At 36.4% G+C, this 22,810-nt stretch overlaps 1 protein-coding gene across 1 annotated transcript; it reads left to right on the top strand.

Moving 5' to 3' along the window:
* Positions 1–14,277: 14,277 nt before the first annotated feature.
* Positions 14,278–15,074, top strand: LOC149250443 (histone H3.2). Its single transcript, XM_089456438.1, has one exon. It carries the CDS (start codon positions 14,352–14,354, stop codon positions 14,760–14,762), a length of 411 nt encoding a protein of 136 aa, XP_089312564.1. The 5' UTR covers positions 14,278–14,351; the 3' UTR covers positions 14,763–15,074.
* The last annotated feature ends 7,736 nt before the right edge of the window (positions 15,075–22,810 follow it).

Raw genomic sequence — 22,810 nt, 5'->3', positions numbered from 1 at the left:
AACACACCTCACCTTACTTTTTTGAAATTTGAAAGAATGCGTACAAGACATCTAACGAATCTAATGATGAGAAGGAATGGCTGCATGTGATAGGCATGGTTCAAGGACTGACACGTGGTGTTGAAACATTAACAGATTTTGATGAAAAAGACAACTAGACAAGATCTAGCAGGAATCCCCGATTTCGTAGCGCAGCCAGTGCAAATTCTATGTTTTGCGCTACGAAAACTCCTAGACTGGGTTTTGCGCTACGAAATCACCTAGACAGTTTCGCAGCGCATAAGAATTTTGAAATAGGATTGACATATGGAGTTTAGGTGTGATGTGAGACCAGTGATGGATGAAAATGGAGTGTTGACCTTTATTTAAACATACCAACAAGACTCCTAGGACTTAGACACTAAAGTAAACATGGAAAAATTAAACCCGGACTAACACCTAACCTTTACAATAAAACTGATGTGAACAATTTAGAAATTGTTCCTTAAGTGATAACACAGGTCATCAAGGAAATGGTCGGCTCTTCAAAGAAAGCAAGGAACTCCACAGATGAAGAATCAAATGTTGTTTCTGATAAGCTAAAGAAGTATCATCTTAAATTGGCCCTCTCTACTACTTCTCCTCCAAACTCTTTGGGAATATGGCTTATTGACAGTAGTGCTTCAAGGCACTTCATCAGATAGAAGTAAGCTCTCTCTAATTTGATAAAGAATGAAACAATCATGGAGATTATGCTTGGAGTCAATGCCACCTATCCCAGAAAGGGTGTAGGGAATGCTACCCTTCAATTGAATAAGGGTAGCATGATTCATTAACAATAAGTTATTTATGTACCTAATCTCAAGAAGAACCTGGTGTCCATTTCGACAATGGAAGTCAAAGGTTTCAAGGTGGCATTCATCGATGGAAAGATACGTGTTTGAAAAAGGAATTTTTCAAGATGCTTTTATTCTTGGGTTCAGGGTTGGAAATTTGTATTAAGTTGCAGGAAGTCCATTGGGGACCATGTTAGTTGACACATCTCTTCTGTAGCACCAAAGGTCTGCTTATTATGGAGCCCTACCCAATGTGATTCAGATGGTGACAGGGATGCCTGGATTCAAGAAGAGCAGGAAGGTACATGTTCCATATGTACCAAAGGAAAATCTTACAGGGGGACCATTCCCCTCATGTAGCAATTCCATAGGTTTGGAACAACCTGAGGGGTTTGAGATTCATGATCAGGAATCTCATGTATGCAGGATGAAGAAAGCTCTCTATTATTTAGAGCTAACACCTCGGGCTTGATATGAGAGGATCGATAGTTGTTTGATGAAGCTGAGATTCGCTAGGAGTGAAGTCGATCCAAACCATTGCTTAAAGGTTGTGGATGATAAACCTCTCATACTAGTACCTTATGAGGATGACCTCTTTTTGACGGGTGTAAACCCTTTCATTTGCAAAAGTAAGAGGGAGTTTGATTCCAAATTTGGAATGATGAACTGCAAGCCCGTGACTACCTCGATGGAGCTTAACTTTAAGAAGTTATGTGGTAGTGGTGCCGAAACTGATTTGGGAAATGCCTCTGAGTTCCATAAACTCATACTAGCATTGATGTTCATGGTGAACTCTCGTCCAGATATATGTTTTGCAGTTAGCATGTTGAGCTCATATATGGTTGAGCCTCACTAGATTGGTGCCAAGAATTTTCTGAGATATCTTTGGAGTATAATCTCTCATGGATTGAGATACACTGCCGGAAATGTGAATCTGCATGATTATTCTGATGTTGAATATGCAAGAAATGTGGAGGATCGCAAGAGCACTTCTAGGTGCTGATCCTCTTTGGGTTCTGCTTCGATATCCTAGATGAGAAGGAAGCATAAGTCAGTTGCTTTGAGCACCAATGAGGCCGGATACATAGTTGCAAGTATGACCTTGTGTGAAGTTGTCTGGTTGTGGAATCTCTTCAATGAGCTGTTTGGACATGTATTGGATATCATCATGATCTTATATGACAACTAGAGTGGGATTCAATTGTTAAGGAATCCCATGTTCTATGATTGCTCCAATCATATAGACATCAGGTACCACTTTATCTGGGATATGGTACATAGAGGAGCAAGAAGGCTCCATCGCATTGAGACTGATGTGCAAGTCGCTGATATTCTGTCGAAACCCCTAGGAAAGGTCAAATTCTTGACTTTCCAAGAACGACTAGGAGTCATGGAGAGACTCTCTCCTAAGGGTCTTGTATGATATGGACATTGAGCTCTAGGAGCTCTGGGGGCTTGGGGGTATATCGTGAGCGATGAGCAACCATAGGGTGAGTGGCTCAGCCTTCCCCTAGTGGTCTGCTACATAGGTGGGATGAGTGGTTGATCCTTCTCCTGTTGAGACACAATCATAGGGTGAGTGGTTCAACCTTCCCCTATAGTGACTTGTTTTGTATAGGGTGAGTCGTTCAGCCTTCCCCTAGGATACCCCTGGCGACATGTAGACAGGATGAGTGGTCCATCCTTCTCCTGCCGAGACATCCTACCCATGAAGTATGGGACTCATGGGAAGTACCTCTCATCTGGCCAATGAGTAGGGAAATGAGGATAGGGACCATAGTAGTACCGATGGATGCATCATGTTACTACCGTACTTCCTATGCTAGGATGATATTGATTTGGGATCAACTGGAACTGACTTCGGGTCAGTAAGAGTGATATAACTCACTCTCTTTTGGAACTGATTTCAGATTGGTAAGAGTGGTATGATACACTCTCTTTATTTGGAACTGATTTCAGGTCAGTAAGAGTGGTATGATGCACTCTCTTTATTTGGAATTGATTTCGGATTAGTAAGAGTGGTATGAGACACTCTCTTTTATATGGGACTTACTTCGGGTCAGTAGAGGATCGTATGATACATTCTCGATCATTTATTCTTCTTCATAGTTCAACATAGTAGAGTAGTGTAGGGCACTGATGGAAGAGATAGTACATTCTGGCAAATGGATCAACAAATGGAGTTCTCCCTAGTTGAGAGGGAGTGTTAAAATTGGAAACTAGGGCGAAACTCCATGTGGGTCATCTTATTTATGATAGTTTATATTTTTCATGGCTTCCTCTTGTCGAGAGGTGTAGGATTGATCTAAAGATCACCCGATTCCGACATGTATTCATGGAGATATGAATTTATTTGTGTTATGGGACAATTCGTCAAGGTCGGCCAACAACCAAATTTCCCCCACTTGTGCTCAAAGTTTTAGTATAAAATGAGGTGGCTTTCTATTCATTTGCATACACTCTTATTGTGATCTCTTCCTATCCACTTGTCTTTGGGTTTTGGTGGGAGGAGAGATCCTAAGAGATATTCTGCCCTAAGAAGAGTTTCCCTAGATGTTGCCATGGGTAAGAAGGATCTATGCAGCTCCTAGAAGATGATGCCCTAGCTCTACGCATGCCCTAGATCTAGGACACATTCAAGGTGAAGCCCTAAACGCAGTCAAGGTGAAGCCCTAAATGTAGACAAGGTGAAGCCCTAAACGCAGTCAAGGTGAATCCCTAAACGCAGACAAGGTGAAGCACTAAACGTAGTCAAGGTGAAGCCCTAAACGCAGTCAAGGTGAAGCCCTAAACGCAGACCTAAATGCAATCATGGTGGAGGCCTTAATGCTGCACAGGCTGCCTTATCTAGGCCCTTGAAAAGATCCCTAATATGCTGGTCTTATGTGTCATGTTGGTGCCCTGAAAATATGTCCAAACTGAGGGGAAATCCCACTATTCAGGTGGTAAAAAATTACTATATTGGGTCACAATATTTAAGAAAATATGAGAAGTAGAAGTTGAGCTTCTTAGATGCTCCTAAAATTGTGCACCAAATAGGTTATGTTGCTATTTTTATTATAACTTCTCATCTAAGAGGTTCCAGAAGTTGAAAATTGAACCATAGTGAGGGGAACTCCCACTAATCGTCTAGTTCAATTTCCATAACTTGTATTGCTACAATTGAGTCGATATGCATTGAATTATTTTCTATATTAGTTTGGAGGGAAAGTGTTTGATGAAATTCTTAAAGTTCAATGATTCATTTCATACAAATTGTTTGATGAAATGCCCCAATGAAAATGTTGTGTTGTGGTTGGGGATAATATTGTTGTATAATAGTGTTGTCGTAGTTGATATATGCTTATTTGTATGTAAAGAATTTACTATATTAGTTTGCAGATAAAGTGTTTGATGAAATGCCCCAATGAGTATGTTGTTTTGTGGTTGGGGATAGTATTGTTGTAGCTAATACATGTTTAATTGCATGCACTGAAATTACCATATTAGTTTGCATGGAAAGTGTTTGTTTGAAGAAATGCTTAAATGGTTTAAAGATTTATTTCATACAAATTGCATGATGAAATGTCCCAATGAAAATGATGTTTTGTGGCCGGGGATAGTATTATTGTGTGATAATATTGTTGTAGCTAATCTATGCCTATTTTCATGCAAATAATTTGCAAAGTTGTATCAAAATAATTTGAAAACTTGCATGCAAGGAATTTGAAAGGTTACATGCAAAGAAATGGAAACGTGGCATGTTTTTCAGTTAGTATGTTACAAGTGTGGTTAGGATAAATTTAGTAGGGGTACATGAAAAAGTGATCTCATGTGATCCATGAGAGATTTGTAATTTCATGAATCTTTGTTCATCAAATATGTTTATGGTTGTAACTTTGAGTTTGTATTGTCAAGTTTTGAGATCCTATTTCTATAATTGGACAATGGAAGTCAAGTCATTTGTTAAATTGTAGCAAGAAAAGGCTTCTTTTGATTTGTTCCTTAGTCAAATGGTGAAATTCGAATTTCCACAACAGCAGGATGACTTGAGTTGCAGTTAGCTGAAGTGACATGGCCAAGTCACTTAGTTAAGTTAGTCATTTTGAGTTTGTGGGCATGAAGTAGAGTTGTGCATGTTGTAAAATGTAACTAGGTTTGATCTTCATAATGACATGTAAGTATGATCTTTGTAAATGATGAAATGAAAAGAATAAAATTATTTTTATATGCCTTTCTTCACGGGTTTCATGAGCAAGAATTTTTATTTCTAGATGGCTCCCATTGAGCGCTTTAGGATTTGTCAGGAGTCAATGTCATGTATATGTCAAAAGTATTCTAAGTATATAGGACTGTCAAAATAGCCATCCAAAAGACAAGCACGAATCTCCTCTTGAAGTTTGCCTGCAAGAAGAATTAAATAAAACAAGTAGGCTCACAAATAAAAGGCACATCTCTTCATGTATACAAGTCAACTTGTTTATGGAAAAACTAATATAAATATGTGGCTATGATCTTCGTAGAAGGACAGTGAAGAACTCGATTATCTCTGAGATTTTTGGAGGTCAATTATCGATATAGAAGTTCGGATTTGATGAAGAGAAACAGTCATACTCTGAATTTGATGGGCAATCAATGTATTCAATTAAGATGAGAGTGCAGAAGATAGTTCGAATAAGAAAATTGGACCAAGTTCAATGAAGATACTACATTTCGGTGTAGTCAAGGGAATTCATAATTCTTTGCAAACACAGTGACAACAAGAATCTTTTTGCTACACAGTTTGGACAAGTATAGATATACTACAGTTCGGTGCAAAAAGAAACTACGGTTCGGTTTTGGTGCTATCTCAAGAAGGACTCGGTGCCATCATAAGAAGGACTCGATGCCATCACAAGAGTGAAAGGTTTTGGCCTTGGCTCGTGCCTACATGATGTGTCTCTTGTGTATTTATGTTCATGCATTGGTCATTGTTTGATGATGCAGAACACTAATAATCTAACATTAAGAAGATCCTAATCTAAAGAAGTAAAAAGCATTCACAAGTAGTCACTAATGGAAGAGAAATCAACTAACACTAATGCCTTAGATTTCTCAACATTGCATCAAAGCTAAGGTTCTGAAGTCAAAGGAAGGGCATCTAATCAAAGAGACATTCATCAAGTTTCAAGGAAAGGCATCAAAGCAAGTCGAAGGTTATCAAAGCAAAAGATCAAAATATACATTGAAGAACTAGACTCTAGATTGAAGAACCAATCTACAACAACAAGAGCCTTTGTTTCTATAGTCATCATTAAAAGACCACAAAGACCCTCATCAAGTAGTATACAAGGCAAGATAAGTTCTAAGGAATTTTAAATATGAATATTACATCATCTCAGAAAAAGTGAAAACCCTAGAAGCATTTCTAATCTACACTACAAGAGAAGTTGAAGTGCGTTGAAGGCAAGAAGGCAGTGTCAACATTTTCAAAGTTATAAAGCAAGAAATGATCCTTTCCTTGCCCTAGAAAAAGTTCATCCAAAGAAGCAGCAAATATTCCTCATCAAAAGAGGAAACCTTTTTCTATTGAAGAAAGGATTTTTCATTTGAAAGAAGATCATCCAAGAGGGAGCTCTAAAACATCTTCTTCAACCATCATCAAAGTGACCAAGGTGAAGATTTCATCTTCACTTGTTAAGTAAGTATCTTTCATTCTTTAATCAATTTGGTAAAATGACTTCGTGTTTGCAAGGAGATTTATAAATTGGATGGGTCATCGAAATTCCTTGCATGAAGAAGGAGGATAGACATAGTCCTCTAAGTAGTTGAAGTCATTAAACATATCAAAAAGTCTCTTCTGAATTCATGGAAAGGGATAATTATGAAAGATCCCCTCATATAGAAATATTGGAGACATCAAAAGGATGCATATGATAAACTCACTCTCTGAAGGTATGATCAGGAAGGTCACATGAGTTAGATCTGATCTAAACAAAAGTAAAGATATCAAGGGATGAAGGATATCTTCATAAGGTCTCATCTACAAGATCTAGGAAAGAAGATAATCATCATTGATCTAGAATGCAAAGACTATGAACATTGCAGGAAAGACTGTCCTTAGCATAAGAAGGACAATAACAAAAATGGTAGAGAAGAAATCCATTTCACCATAGAAGTGGAGGAAGTTGAAAGAAGGAAGTCCAAGGAAAAGAAGCATTAGAAGCAAGAGCTCGTGATATCACCATAGGAAAACATGAAGGACCACTGGAACAAAATCTATGGTCATCAACTTTGAAGGATATAGCTCTTGGTGACCTCATTGGAAGATCAAAGGAATAAGTCATATAGGACAAGTCTCATCACACATCAGTTTAAAAGGGAAACATCTACTGAGTAAGGATATGCGATATGAAATTCTCATTAAAGGAGTAGGTCACACTACACTATAAAGATCCAACACAAAAGAAAGTTGAGTTACAATTGGAGCTAGATCATGTCCAAAAGAGTATGGAAGAATGAGAGGCTGCAAAAGAGATGTAAATGGAAGAAAAATAAATCTACTGGGAAGTATACATGACCAACGGAAAGAGGAAGAAACCTAGAGATTTAAATCTAGGAATTTATGGTTACAGGCCGGATACAAGAACACAACTTTATTTCATAATAAAATTAGAAGTGTTAAAAATTGTATTTATACCATTATTGGCGAAGGGAATGTTAAAATCAAAGGGCAAGAGGAAATCAAAGAGGAAGCACATCAACACTTCAAGAGGATACTTTCTAATAATGAAGGGAATTCCAACTATGACGACTTCAGTCACATCCCAAACTTAGTCTGAGATGTGGTTAATGCTACTCTTTCTAAGCAAGTAGAGGAAGAGTAACTTCAATTTGCAATTTTGAATCTTCACTCGTTTTGGATGCTCATAAAAAATATCTCTTGAAAATGACTTGCTGGGTTTTCTGAAAAAGAAAAATAGGAGGAAATACCAACTCCACCTTCTTGGCCTTTATCCCTAAAGAATCCAGACCTTCCTCTTTCCATCCTTTCAGACCTATATCCTTGTGTAATTCATCCTAGAAGATTATATCTAAGATTTTAACAAATAGACTCAAAAACCTTCTTCCCATCTTGATCTTTGAAAACAAGGTGGATTTGTTCCCAGTAGACATACAGTTGACAATATTTTGCTTGTCCAAGAAGAAACCAATTCTAGCCTATCCAGAAAAGAGCAAGGCTTCATTTTGAAACTTGACATGGCCAATGCATTTGATAGAGTTAGTCACTCCTTCCTTATATATGTCGTGCAAAAGTTTGGGTTTGCCACTGATTTCATTGACATTATAAAATCTTGTTTCCAAGGTCCCTGGATTTCCCCTTTAATCAATGGAAGCCCGGGGAGTTTTTTTCAAAGCTCTATTGGTCTCAAGCAAGGTTTCCCTTTATCTCCCTTCCTCTACATCATAATGGTTGATTCGCTGAGTAGGAATCTTGAGAATAACATACATAGTGGCTTTATCATTAGGATCCAATTCAACAGAGGAGTTAAGAGCATGAATCATTCTCAATTTTTCGATGATACCTTTTTCATGGAGGGAGCTTCATGTATTCTTGCTAGAATATTCAAAGTCATATTGGATCAATTTATGGAAGCCTAAGGAGGTATTCTAAATAATGCAAATAATAACATATATGGATGGAACAATCCAACTAGAAGTCTACAACATATCTCTCAAATCTTCAGAGTTCCATTCAAATCAAATTGGACTCACTTCAAACACTTAGGCTTGTCAATTTCAAAAGACAACTTGAAGGCCGATATATTGTTATATACCTAGGGGGGATAATATGGGGTACTAAGGGAGGTACCCAAGGTAATAATGTAATAATGAGATGGGCCATAGTAATAAATAAAGTGGTTAACCCATATCATGTAAGGGACCACAAGTAGTTAGTAATAATGTAATGGGCCCATGGTATTAGTTGATGGTATGAGGGAACCATGGTAATGACCCATGGTATTGTATGTATGAGGCCTATATAGAGGCTAGAGACTCCGTGTCAAGGGGAGTGTGAAGGAATTGTGAGGGAATATTGTATGAACATGCATATGGCTTGTGGAGTGTTCTCCTTCCTTAAGGAGTGAATGTATGGTGTTGCCCTACCTTAAGGGTTTGATCAATAAAGAATCATTTCATATTATTTCTGGGTTTATTTGCATTATCTTATATTTTCATATCAGATCTATAGTATTTCCGGGTTAGATCTATAACAAGTGGTATCAGAGCTATAACAAGTGGTATTAGAGCTATAACATATATGGTATACTACAATAGACAAAATGAAGAAGAAAATTCAGAACTAAGGAATGCAATGGCTTAACTTAGCTGGGAGGATAAACTTGATCAAATCTATCCTATCATCCCTCCCTTTATATCAATTTATAGTCACCCAAGGTCCTGTTGGAATTCAAAAGTAGATAGAATTAATCATATGGAACTTCTTATGGCATGGAGGAAAAACTGAGTCTAAGAAATTCAATTTGGTCAACTGGAAACAAGCAACTGCCCCTTATGAGAAGGGAGGAACATCTATCTAAATCCCAGGATTAACTAACACTACTTTAGGACAAAAAATTGTGTGGAGGTTTGTCACATGTGAGACTATTTGGTGAAAACATGTGCTAGAGAGAAAATATCTAAACTCTTCTCGACAATATCTCCTCACCTCAAAATTGCAAACTAGACATTGTTCACAAATCTGGAAACTATGAAAAAAATCACTGCCCTTAGTAAAAAATAATACCTCTAGGATTCCCGGGGGAGGGAAGGACATAAATACATGGAGTGACAACATCATGTGAAATACCTCTCTCTCTATGAAATACAAGGTATTCTCCCTCTCAAGACCTAGATTATAAACAACGGTATCTCAACTCTAGAACATATTTCCTCTTAGAATCAACAAGACAATTCATGGGATAGTTGGAACCCCCCATCTTCCCCCCCGAGCTTCGTTATTAATGGGATTTGATTCTCCTCCATCTAATGGGAGCAACCCCTATTAGAATCCGACAATAAGATAAATTCAATTGGAATCCAACAGGTGGGGACTATTTAGTCAATTCTAGATATGGAAAGCTTCAAGAAGACCATCAACCGCCTGATTGGCCTATCTGGAAACTAGTCTGAAAGATTGAGAGTCTACATTAAATTAAAGTCTTTATTTGGACCATGCTTAAAGGGAAAATTCTCACTGCATATAATCTCAGGGAAATATGTATAAATGGCCCCTCCATCTATCCTCTATGCTTTAGAGCAAAAGAAACTATATATCATATTTTCATCAACTCTAAATTCTCTTCTGATTGTTGGAAAACCTTGCTCAATCCTCTTGAGGTCCATACCAACTCAAGTCTCAGTTTATCGAAGTTTTTTGCTAAGTGGAATTCCAACCATCCCTAATCCCTAAAAAAAAAGAATATGTTAAATATATTTTGGACTTGTCTCCCTTCATTCTTATGCTAATAGATTTGGCTAGCAAGAAACAAGTTCATCTTTCAAAACGCAAAGCCAGAAGTTTGAAAAATTCTTACCAAAACTTGGATCTTGGCATCAAAATTCATTCTTGCAAAAGGGATAAAAAATGGATGACAACCTCCTTCAACATGAAGAAAAAAATTAGATCAAATTCGTGCTAGATCGACCTTCAATTATGGCTCGTATCCCTAGATCAACTCCTCTTAGATCTGATAATTGGAAGATCCATTTTTCTAAAAGGGATTTATCAGTTTGGCTAAAATATATCAAGATGTCTTTTCTTCGATGGAGCCTCCAAGTCAAATCCCAGTAAGGCACGAGCTAGGGGTATTATAATTGACCATTTGAGATCAAACTCAAATTATTTTGAGTGGGGCTTAGGCATTGATTCAAACAATAAGGTAGAGGCTTATGGTTTTTTTATGGGTTCCCAAATCTTGAGCAACGAAAACTATATGAAGCTAATCATAATCAGGGATTCTGCTATCCTTATTCAGCAGATGCTCATGAACTCGAAGCTAAAAAATTATGAGATTGGCCAAATAATCACCAGAATCCGTCACTACTTAAAAAATCTAGGAGATCTCTCTTTCTTCCACGTCCTCAGAGAAAACAACAAGATAGCTGACGTATATGCAAACAAAGCTTGTGTCAGACCTCAAGGAGAGGCCTGAAGAAATCAAGAAATCTTCACAAAATTTATCCCTTAAATCTTTCTCCTCAAATGTACAATTCGATCTTAGAAATTTTCATATCCTGTCTCCTCCTTCCCAAGGCTTGTAAATGTCAATATCTCTTCGTATCCTCCCTTAATCAAAGCTCCATGTTCAAAGCATATATGAGACCCACCTCAAATTTTCTCCCTCTGACTGCTACACATTTCAAAATCAAAGGCATGATGATTCACATGATTCATGGGTTCCTCAGCAGGCATATCATCTCTTTATATTCCCCTCACCTTCTTCTTCTCTTTGTGCCGCTCTTTGTTCCTTTCTTATATGCTTATGTGTGCTGTCTTATATCTCCTTTCTGCAACAATACTTCCCCCTCCCTCTGCTTCTCTGCATGCACCCCCTTTTTTCTCCCCTTGTTCCTCTGCTGCGCCCTTTCTTCTCCACCTCCATCCTTCTATCTTGATCATTCTAAATCCTTGTTCCTTTCTCCAGGGATCCAATCTAGTGTTACCCTCATTGCAAGGCTCTCAAAGTAGTTTTGGTACAAATTTGGGCTATGCATAACCAATGGAAGGAAAAATGCAGAACCAAACTTGGGTTTCTCAATCACCAATGCAATGAGCACAAGAAATCCTTTGAACAACTAAATAATCATTGTGCTCACATCGAGAATGCCCTCCAATATTTGCAAGACATGGTGGGTAGGAAATCTGGAGAAAATTCAAACTTGAGGATCTCAACAGCAGGTACCAGCAGAACAAGGAGAAATCCATCAACAAAGATTGAAAGAATCAGATAGTTTCAGAAATTATCAGGACTTGTTTCTCTCATTATCATAATGCACCTTCTTCCTTAGCGTATTGAATCTATCAGTGGTTACATGAATAGTAAATGTAGAATTCTTATTCAGCAGTTTGTTAGAATTTACAAGTTGAATGTAGTAGGAAGACTAGGTAGTTATGATTTCCATGTAAAAGCAGGAAAAAAAGGATCAAGGAATTTTGTTAATTCCTCCTTCTTGATATGTTCAAACACTATGTACTTCATAATATATCTCCCCTTCCTTTTTGAATGAATATACCATAACCAATCTTGTAAACAAAAATTGGATTCAATGCATTGAAAAACCCTCGAGGCACTTAGTCTATGCAATTATATAACTGAAACTTACGACTCCAACAAATCCCTGCTAGGATTTGGGAAAAATCGATTAGAAAATATGTCTGGAATGTCGAAGAGTTGGATGATGCTTTTAACTATTAAGTACATGTTGTGCAAAAAGTTCTTGATAAAACCTGATCACAATTCCACTTTTCTACTAACAACATAGATTGAATATGTTTCTAGATATCTACTTTGTCTATAAGTAGGGCACTACAAAGATCTATAAGTATTTAAGCACTTAATATAGAGAACTAAGTATATGAGGCCATGGGTGGTTCTCATCAAAGATATTACACCTTTAGAACATGAAGTGAAGCAAATGGTGAATTGGTTGTAAATGATTATTTCCTTATCACTTTGTGGACACAATTTTTGTGGAAAGAGACAATGGAAAGCTTGGATACATTATATAAATGATAGATAAATGGATAAGAAAGTCTTTGGCTTTATTAACCAAGTTTCATATCTTCATCAAGCTATTCATTGCCACTCACACACATAATTCATTGTGTGAGGTACTTTCTAGGAAACCTAATATGAGATTGGAAATGGCTTTTAAGAGTTTCCTTTGGGTTAATGCATATGGAAGGAATTGATTTTTATAAAGTTAATTAGGAATTGTGTGAGAGACAAAGTGAGTAGTAAAAGTCAAGCATCATTTGAATGCATATTCAAAGCCAGTCATTATGTGGCAAATGGAATATTTTTGGATTATGGGTAAAAAGGAAGCTCAAAAGTTTTGCTCAAACATAATATTTATGGAATCCTTTGCTTAACAAAAAAAATCTTGAAAATGTTTTTGATCTCTTACCGTATAATCTTATTTTCAAGCCTAGCCTTCAATCCTCTTACACTTAACAAGAAGACTACAAAAAAGGCTAGAAGTGATAAGACTAAAAGTGAGGTAGATCAAAATCCTTCACTAACTAAACATAAACTTATCAGTAATACATGTACTTCACTCTACATTTATTTTTGACCAAAGTTAGCACCTCAAACTCAAATAGAAGGTTTCTTTTTTCCAATAACAAACCTCTTGAAACCTACATTAATTTTGGCCAAAGTTAGCACCTCAAACTCAAATAGAAAGCTTCTTTTTTCCAAGTAGCAAGCCTCTTGAAACCAATAGTAAAAACCCTCCCATAGTAAGCGTCTTGAAAAATACATTAATTTTTGACTAAAGTTAGCACCTCAAACTCAAATAGAAAGCTTCTTTTCTCCAAGTAGTAAGCCTCTTTGAAACCAAATTAGAAGCCAAAAACAAGTTTTCCCATGTGGTGAATAGTTATGGGTATTTTACCTAAAACACAAGTCTCACTTACATGGGAGTACATAATCCACATTGTTAACACCATGGTGCAAACAAAATCATATAACACCTATTCTCAGATTGGAGGCTTCTGTGATTCATGATTTAAGCAAAACTCTTCTGGATAAATCACATTGATAATATAGGGCCGATGCGTTGCGAACCCCGCCTGAGGTTCATCATCAAGATAAAGATGGAGAGCGAGATCAACATATCAAATACTTATAGTAGAGATGCAATGATAAATGTTCAATGTGATTTACCGTTGCGTCTCAACTATAAGTATTTCATTTGATGATCTCGCTCTCCATCTTTGTCTTGATGATAAACACCTATTCTTTTAACCATTTTGTCTTTTAATGAGCTTGTTCATCATCAAGACAAAGATGAAAAGTAAGATCAACATATCAAATACTTATAGTAGAGATATAATGGTAAAATGTTCAATATGATTTACTATTTCATCTATACTCTAAGTATTTAATGATCTCACTCTCCATCTTTATCTTAATAATGAACACCTATTCTTTTAACCATTTTATCTTTTAAAGAGCTTTACACAAACTTGCATAGAGTTACAATGTAGTGAATATCACCCGAAACCCGAATTGCATAACTTTGGAGGAAATTGTGCTAACATGTAAAGACGGGGATCTAAAGCCGTGTGATGGGTGAGGTGGAGGAATAGGAGTCGTCAATTAGGATGGAAAATCGGTCGGCCACGATTTGTTGAAAAGGGCGCGAAATGAAAATTTTGAAAAAGTGGAGAAGAAGTTTGGTATAAAAGGGGAAACGGGGAAAAGAGAGTGGCTGTCAGCGCGTGTGTGTCAAATATTCTTGATTCAAAAGAAACCGTAGAACATAAGAGAAGAGAGGAAAGGGTAAAAGATGGCCCGAACGAAGCAGACTGCCCGTAAATCCACCGGTGGGAAGGCGCCGAGGAAACAGCTCGCAACCAAGGCTGCGAGGAAATCTGCACCGGCGACGGGCGGAGTGAAGAAGCCTCACAGATTCAGGCCGGGTACTGTTGCCCTCCGTGAGATCCGAAAATATCAGAAGAGCACGGAGCTTTTAATAAGGAAGCTGCCCTTCCAGCGTCTCGTGAGAGAAATTGCTCAGGACTTCAAGACGGATCTGAGGTTCCAGTCCTCTGCCGTCGCGGCTCTGCAAGAAGCGGCGGAGGCATATCTCGTGGGCCTCTTCGAGGACACTAACCTGTGCGCCATACATGCTAAGAGGGTCACTATTATGCCCAAAGATATTCAGCTGGCTCGCCGCATTCGTGGAGAGAGGGCTTAATATTTCTGTAATTTCTTGTCTTTCTTAGGTTTGTTCATCGGCGCGCTATGTGTTTTGATTTTTATTCATCCCATTGTATGCACATGCCAATTTTCGCAGTTGTTCTTTGCATGTGTCAAACCTTCATGGTGAGGCCGGTTTTTTATTTTTTATTTTTTGATGGAAGTAATTGAGCATCAACGCCAGTTATTTATAATTGACTCATGTTGACAGTGTAAATGCCACTTTTCATTCTGGAAGTTGAATGATATGCTTCTTGTGGTAGTTTGCCAAATTAAGTATTAAAGTTGGCTTTGTTTTTATTTTAGGTTACTACACAGTGTACTGTGGCTGGCTATTTTAATTACCTCCTGCAGAACCAGATGATTTTTGTTTATAGTGTTTGGTTGGATTTGATTGAAGTTTCTTTGGACAAAGATGGTTAAATCTGCTCGCATTGATATCTATTGCTTTGCTGTCTGAAATTTTTAGAGATAAAAAAGTTTCAATTTGGATAATCATTATTTATGTTATTGGTTGATGGTTTAAATCTGCTCCCATTGATATCCATTGCCGTGCTCTCTAAAAAAGGAGCTCAATATATTTATATTTGTCATTTGATAGGGTCTTAATTGGTGGTAAAGTTTGGTTACTTAATTATATTAGTTCCATGGAAAGGTTTTTCTCAATAGTATATTAAGTTGGAACTTTGTTTTGGATGAAGAGTTTTGTGTTTGTTTGTTTTTTTTGTTGGTTTGTTTTTTGTTTTTTGTTTTGTTTTGTTTTGTTTTGTTTTGTTTTTTTTTTTTTTTTTTTTTTATATTTTTGGATAAATCTTTTTTTAAAAAGAAAGGGGTTATTATGGTTTTTTACCGTTCTTGTGGTAATATATTGTTCTTTGCTATTTTTGTGGCAACATAAAAGTTGGCATTTGAAAATAAAAATAATTTTACAAAAAGTAGGTCAATTCCCTTCAAAGTGGCATGTTCTTAGAAAATAATGCATATTAGCCTTTGGCAATTTGCCTCTTTTTGGCCATGTCCATTTAGGATTCCTTATTCTCCTTAATTGGGCTCATAAGTGGTAGGTTTGTTCATTTGATTCAAGTTAGTGATGCCTTTTCTATTTAATATCACTTAGGTGGGATCCATGTTGGATTGTCCTAGAGTCTAGGACCTTGAGTAGAAGAATGGAGTTAAGGAAGTCATTTGATGTCATTCCTCCCATGTCAATTCTCTATTCTCTATTTGATTGATCTTTGGGTAATGGATTTAGATTTATTGTTGAATTTTGACTTTTGGAATGATTGGGGCTATGTTTATATATTGAATTTCTCTCCTCACACTATCACTATGTTCTTGCCTCAACTTGGTTATGGAGGTGGTGATTCATTCTCAATGAGTTATATTGTTGGGTTTCCAATTTATGGTATGCAATTGCAAATTCCTTTGTCTCTTTGGATAGTGTTGATGACAACCTTATGTTGGACATTTTTTTGGATGCTTCTTATGCTTTGCTAGTTTCCATTAAAAAGCTTGAATATATGCTTAAAAGGTAGAGGATGTCATTCTAGTTCTTCATGGAAGCTAAGTTGCTTTGTCATCAACTAGAAATGGAACAAGTGGTTAAAGGTATCAATGAGGAAGTTTGAGCTCTTGATGTTTGTGTACTATGGAAGTTTTAGGAACTGGAAATGTGTAGTTAACTTTGGGTGATTACAACCCCAATGCCACCTTTAGAGGGAAATGAACTCCTTAGCTTTAGTTTAGTTAGAAATCAAGTCCTCCAAAAGTAGATGTAATTCATGTTTTTGGTCCTTTGAAAGTCTCACAAGATAAGGCCTTGGATCTAGAAAATGATGATTCACTTATAAAAATAGGGGTTAATAAGGATGACAACAATTCCCCCTCATCTTTGTCCCCTTTGTTAGAAAGAAGTAGAAAATATTGTAAAGAAATAAACTCTAGTTCCTGACAATCTTCTCCCTTGGTATTAGTGAGGGGTGCTCTTTGAATAATCCTTGATTATGCTATGTTTTTGTATTATTTTGTGTAAGCAATTTGTTAAAATTTGTTCTTGTAATCACAAAGCAGTAAGATTATGTTTCGGAAGGTATAGAGTTGGATCATTTCCTTTTTTCATTTTGATGGGGGGAGAGTGTTTTTTGTTTTTGTTTTTGTTTTTTTTTTTCATCTTTGCTTTTAAAATATGAAATGAGACATTCCTTGTTATTATTTTTATTATGATTTATTTAACTATTTTTTTATTTGATTATTATTTTTAGTTAATTCTTTAACCATACTCCATTAAACATATTGAGAATACCATACATAGGTTTATTCCATTGTATTCAATATTCATTCCAATCATACAATTCTATAGTGTACATGCTTGAAACAACATCATAAACTAAGTTTCCTCACACTAGTGCCTCAATAAGAGTGAAAAAGAGGAAAATAGAATATAATACATGCATAGGATAAAATTGATATCCCATAATGTGGAATACATAAGATTGTGTAGGATTTTATAATTGTATAGTTAATAACAAGTTAACAATCCCCCATTCAAGCATAAGTCTGAACAATAATACATACAAGGTAGCCTAAGAACTTGTATAATTTCCAAGTCTTCATTTTGAAACTCCTACACTAAATCTTGATGAAGATATGCTTTAAAAAACCATCAAATATGGATGCTTAAACCTCATAGGATTTGTATAATACCACTATGTAAACATGTAAACTAAACATTTAATGATAGATAAACTTAAGAAGTGGATTAGTTGCAAGTCTAACACCATGAGGGAAGTTTCAAGGCAAAAAATAGGATGCAAAATAAAAAAATGTACCATCAACATAAATTTTAAAAGAACTAATAAGATTCAAGATGATGATGCCAACCATAAGGGTAAATATTTTTGGAGCAAGAGGAAGAAGACTACCTATTAAATCACAATTTTGACTTGTTTCTTTATAGGTTTATTCAAATTTCAAGTGTAGGCACTCATTGGAAGCATAATTAACACCACGAGGGAAGTTTAAAGGCAAAAAATTGGATGCAAAATAAAAAATGTACTATCAAAATAAATTCTAAAAGAACTAATAAGATTCAAGACGATGATGCCAACCATAAGGGTAAATATTTTTGGGGCAAAAGGAAGAAGATGACCTTTTAAATCACAAATTTTGACTTATCTCCTCATAGGTTTATTCAAATTTCAAGCGTAGGCACTCATTGGAAGTATAATTAAATTATGTTTCTAGTAAGTAACTACACTTGAAATTAGTTTTATCCCTTTTCCAATGAAAATTCCTAAATCTCTTTGTTTTTTTACCCATTATATTTAGATAGGAAAGTTATATTGAATCACATTAAAAAAGAGTTGCATAATGTGTCCATTGTGTGAATTGCTTTGCTTCTAGGAAACCAAACCAAACCAATCACAAATTAAAATGGTTTTGATCCATATAGAATGTTTGAAAGTAAAATAAAAACTACCTAGATATTGCTAATAAATAACCCTATCATTTAGATTGCCTACTATATTGCTTGCTCTATGCAAATATAAAGCTAAAAAATTGTTGAATATACAAAGCTAATTTTTCCATCTTAATAGCTAGTTAGGAGTACCCTCCTCAATGGCGATAGGTGGAATGTTGTCTTTATCAAAGGCTAAGAATTCCATGTCTACCAATGCTTTGACCAGCCTTATCACTTTTGCATTCAACTTCCTAACATGTTTTTGAGTCTCATCTAGACAAAGAAATATCTTTTGTTCTTTCTATCTTTCAACCAACACCCTAGTAATTATGGTTTTAAGTTGCCAGTAAATATTTACAATTTGCTTATATTTTGTTTTCTTGGCCCTAGTTGTAATTATATTAGGAATCTAGTTGCCATTTTCTCCAAAACCTATTTAGTTGAGACAAATGTTTATTCAATTCTTGCCTCCCTTATGCATTCTCGGTCTTTATTGAATTGTTAGTGGAGTGTGGGTTTGATAGACCCTTGTTAAGTTTTCAGTTGCCATTTGTGCCAAAGAAGAGGAGGGACAAACTCCAATACGACAAGCTCTTATGTGAGTTCCCCTACCTCTTGCCACATCACTAATCAAGACAATGTTGAGGTAGCTATAGGTGTAGGCAGGGAGAAGGCACTCAAGCTTGGAGTGTGCTACGAAGATAGGGGAAAAATGGAGAGTGAGTGTACTATAACCATATTCAAAATGATCTCGATGAGCCTAATAAACCCTAAAAGTGAAGTTGAGAGAAAGTCTTGGACATAAAATACAAGAGGCCTCAAGAGATAACTATAAATGAAAAATCCAAGAGCTCTTGAATTGCAAATTGAGCTTAGGATTCATAATATAATTAAAAAAGGAAGTTGTTTCACAAAGATAGAGTCCACTTACAGGGATTAGAAGAAATTGTAAAGGTAGACACAAAGAGCCAAAATAAAGTTGAGAATGAGATAGCGTTGAAGTGAGAGTAGCCAAGACAGAGGAGGGAGGAGTCTAGAGCTAGAAACATAATTAGAGAAGAATTACTAAAGAATAGATTGAAATGGAAAGAAATAGTGAGAGGCTTCTAGGGAAAATGAAAATAGACACATATAATGCCATTAACCAATCACAAAGTATAATACAAGAAAGGAAAGAACTAACAAGGAGGACTCAATTAATTCATGAAAATATAACATGCCTAGATGGAGTACTAATGCTCAAAACCCCCACAAATCTCATGATATAACTAGCTCTCAACACCATCTAAGAGTACTTGTTTGCTTGATGGACTTGCAATCTTCCTTCCCCTTACTACTACACTGATTATCCCCTTTAACTCATCTTATTATGATGGTGATGCATAAACCATGCACAAATCAAATTGATTTCTAGGTGATATGATCCCACTTTCCTAGGTGTCTGACCTCATGATGTTCCATTCCAATTAGTATTGCTATCTTTCACTAGCCATCTTGGGTGGTGGGGTGTAATTCCCTCTCATCTATATCCATAGAACATGATTTGAAGGGTTTTTGATTGAATTATATACAAGAGGTTTCTAACTAGCTTTCTCCCATCAAACCACCTTCATTAGCTTATCTATCTACACATTGATTTACATTTCTTATTACATGAGAGGTAGTAACCATAGGAATATCTCCAAGGAGCATGTGAATTCTTTCCAATCCAAATTCCATTTTCCATCAATTAGAGACCTTGGACAAATGTATGCAATTGAGATTTTTCTTGATCATGACGATCATCAATATATAGTCCCCTTCTACCACAGTGTTGCTTTAGGAATTTTGTTTGGTAATAATCAATCCTTGCTTTAACATAAAAGGTTTTGTTGAGTTGTTGGAGTCATATCTTAGAGAGTCATCATATATATGAAGGATTTCACCTTTATTTCCTCTGAACAGTCCTCTATAACTAGTTGAACTTGGGTTATCTTTGGAGGCACCATCAAATTTTAATTTGAAGGAATCTAGGGTAGGCAGGCTCTAGGAGTCTAGACTTGAGAATTGAGACTAAAGTTTTATGTAATGTGTTGATTATGCTTGAATGGATTATGCCTAGGTCTTCAAGCATTTATGACTCTTGTTAATTGTTTTTCCTATCTTGGCAAGACCAAATTTTTGATAGTATGGTTTCCTTGACATTTTGACAATTAAATTTTCCCCATATCTAGTATGGAGTATTCTCACTCCCTTTAAAGATTCTTCTATTTCATTCTTTTTAGATTTCCCATATCATGAAACTTGAAAGAAGTTGCCACACTTTGTTTATTATGATGTGTTTGGATGCTGGATTTCTTTAATTTGAGACTATTTCAATTACATTGTAACAGACCTTGTTAGAATGTCGAAAGATTAATGTTGCTTTCTCCCACAAGATGTTGGTGAAAGAATATGAAGTGGATAAATGATTGGAGGTTTCTTTTTCTTGTCCAAAGGTGACAAATTGAGGGACCAATATATTCCCTTGATTGAAGTTTGTCCAATGTCAATTTTTTCCTATGCCATAAGAATATTGCTACTTTTGGCCATAATTTTAAGCTTTAGATCTTTATCCAAATGGAATTTTTTGGTAGCAAGGCAATTTTTGTTGTAGTTTTCCTAGAGGCAATGAGTTGCTTTGGATCTCATTTGTTGTGGTTTTTGGTATTTTAGGATCCAGTTTCTCCATTGGCAATGATTGAAGTGGGGTTGCTAATACTCCACTACCTTGCAATTTCCTTGTTGAACGTGTAACAACCTTGGTGAAAATTCCATGTAATAAAAGTTAATAAAGGCTAAATAAGACCACGGTTAAGGGACACTTATTCCAAGTTGAATGTTGGGAAAATATATCCTAGTGGGCATCACTGGATGTGTTTATGGCTAAGGAAATTGACAAAGGCATTAAAAATGCAAAAAGTCATTTTGGCACATTTATTTATGAAAATAAAGGAAATTAGGAGAAAAGTAAGGTGAAATGTCACAAGTTGCATGTGAGGAGGAAAATGAAGGAAAATAATGGAAATTGAAGAAAATAGAGGCCTCAATGATAAAAAGGATTCTAAGGATTAGTTGGCAGACTTGGTCAGTGTAAGCTTGGCCAGTTCAGTTTTGGAGCTTTCTCATTATTCTCTCTCTCTCTCTCTCTCACTCTTGGACACTTAAAATTTTATTGGAGCACTCTAGCTTTGGAGCAAGGAAGGAAAAACAAAGGGAAAGGAAGGAAAACAAGGATCAGACAAGGAAGAGTAGGATCAAGCAACTTCAGTAGGAATACTTGCAGGTAACATATTATACATGTGATTTCCTAGCTAGTTTTGATATGCATGGCTTTGCATGTTGGTGTATGGTTCTCTTGCTATCGATGGTATGGTTTTGCTAGGTTATGACAATGGTTTTCAAACTAGCCTTGCCTTTTTATAGATGCCATGGCGTGTTTGGATGTTGATCTCAGTTTTGAGCTTTGGAATTATTGGATGGATTTCGGAATCTGGGGTGGAGGTGGTCTCAACGTTCATTCCCAAAGGCCTAGGAATTCCTTGACCAATTTTGGCGGGATACAAAGTAAAGTTTGAGGGAGGTGTCTCATTTTAGGGCCTAATGATTCGAGATTGGATTGCGGTAAATTCTGAGAGACAAGGAGACGAAAAATTCCTTAAGGATAGTGATGGATTTCGGATGGCATTCCAAGTTTGATTCGATTTTGTGATCAGAGCACCGGTTTTGGTGTGATCATGGTTTGGTGACGGTGGAGGTGGTTTAACCTTTGGATTCCTTTGGTTGTTTTTGGATTGGTTTATCCATGAGATGCCACATTCATGTTTGGAATATGGCACGGGGGTGACTGGCTTAAAGAAAGATTTGGTTCAACCATGTGTACAGTCAGGTGGTACGTGGAAGTCTCGAACTTGGTCGGATCTGCCTATGTTTAATAAAATCTAAGTTCTCTTGCTTTTGTAATTATTTACAAGTGGATTTAATGATTGTTATGGTGCTATTATTTTCAAGGTTTAATGTTGGTAATAAGCATGGTTATATGATTGGTTATTGTCATGATTGTTTCAGGTATTTACTTGTAATTGAAAGGATAATGGATGCAAGAACTAATTGATGTCAAAACACTTAAAGGGAGAGGGTGGTGATCCTCCTTGTCAAGTTTGATATGATGTATCAGTCATTCATGCTTTGTCTTGTATCCTAGACCTGTAGATTGCATTGCTGCCAAGTGTTTGACAGAATGTCAGTCCTAGTTGGGGATGGTTAGGCTTAGTTTTGGAGTTAGTTTTTGATTTATTAGTCTTGTCATCACGTTTTTAACAGATTCCACAGACTCTGGCATAGGTATGTTGGGAAAATTCCCTGGACACAGGCATGTAAGCTTGTGGGAGCGTCAAGAGCTCTCTAGACGTTGGCATTCCATAACATCGAAGCGTCCAGAGGTTTAATAGCTTAAAAACTTAGTGGGACCCAGGGGCATGATACCTGTGTGGTTGGGATGGTTCCTGGGAGTGTTGTTGCTAATGTGGAAGGTATGTTTGATGTGTTTATGTCGATTCCACTTCCTT

This window comes from Pinus tabuliformis, chromosome 7, assembly GCF_031772625.1.
Source record: "Pinus tabuliformis cultivar Carrire ecotype Pingquan chromosome 7, CPIR1, whole genome shotgun sequence".
NCBI classification, from domain to species: domain Eukaryota; kingdom Viridiplantae; phylum Streptophyta; class Pinopsida; order Pinales; family Pinaceae; genus Pinus; species Pinus tabuliformis.
The sequence above is the reverse complement of the archived record's forward strand: the minus strand, read 5'-3'. Positions and strand labels throughout refer to the sequence as shown.

Excerpts from the sequence above, each read along its gene's own strand:
- LOC149250443 (XM_089456438.1), top strand. The coding sequence starts at position 14,352 with ATGGCCCGAACGAAGCAGACTGCCCGTAAATCCACCGGTGGGAAGGCG.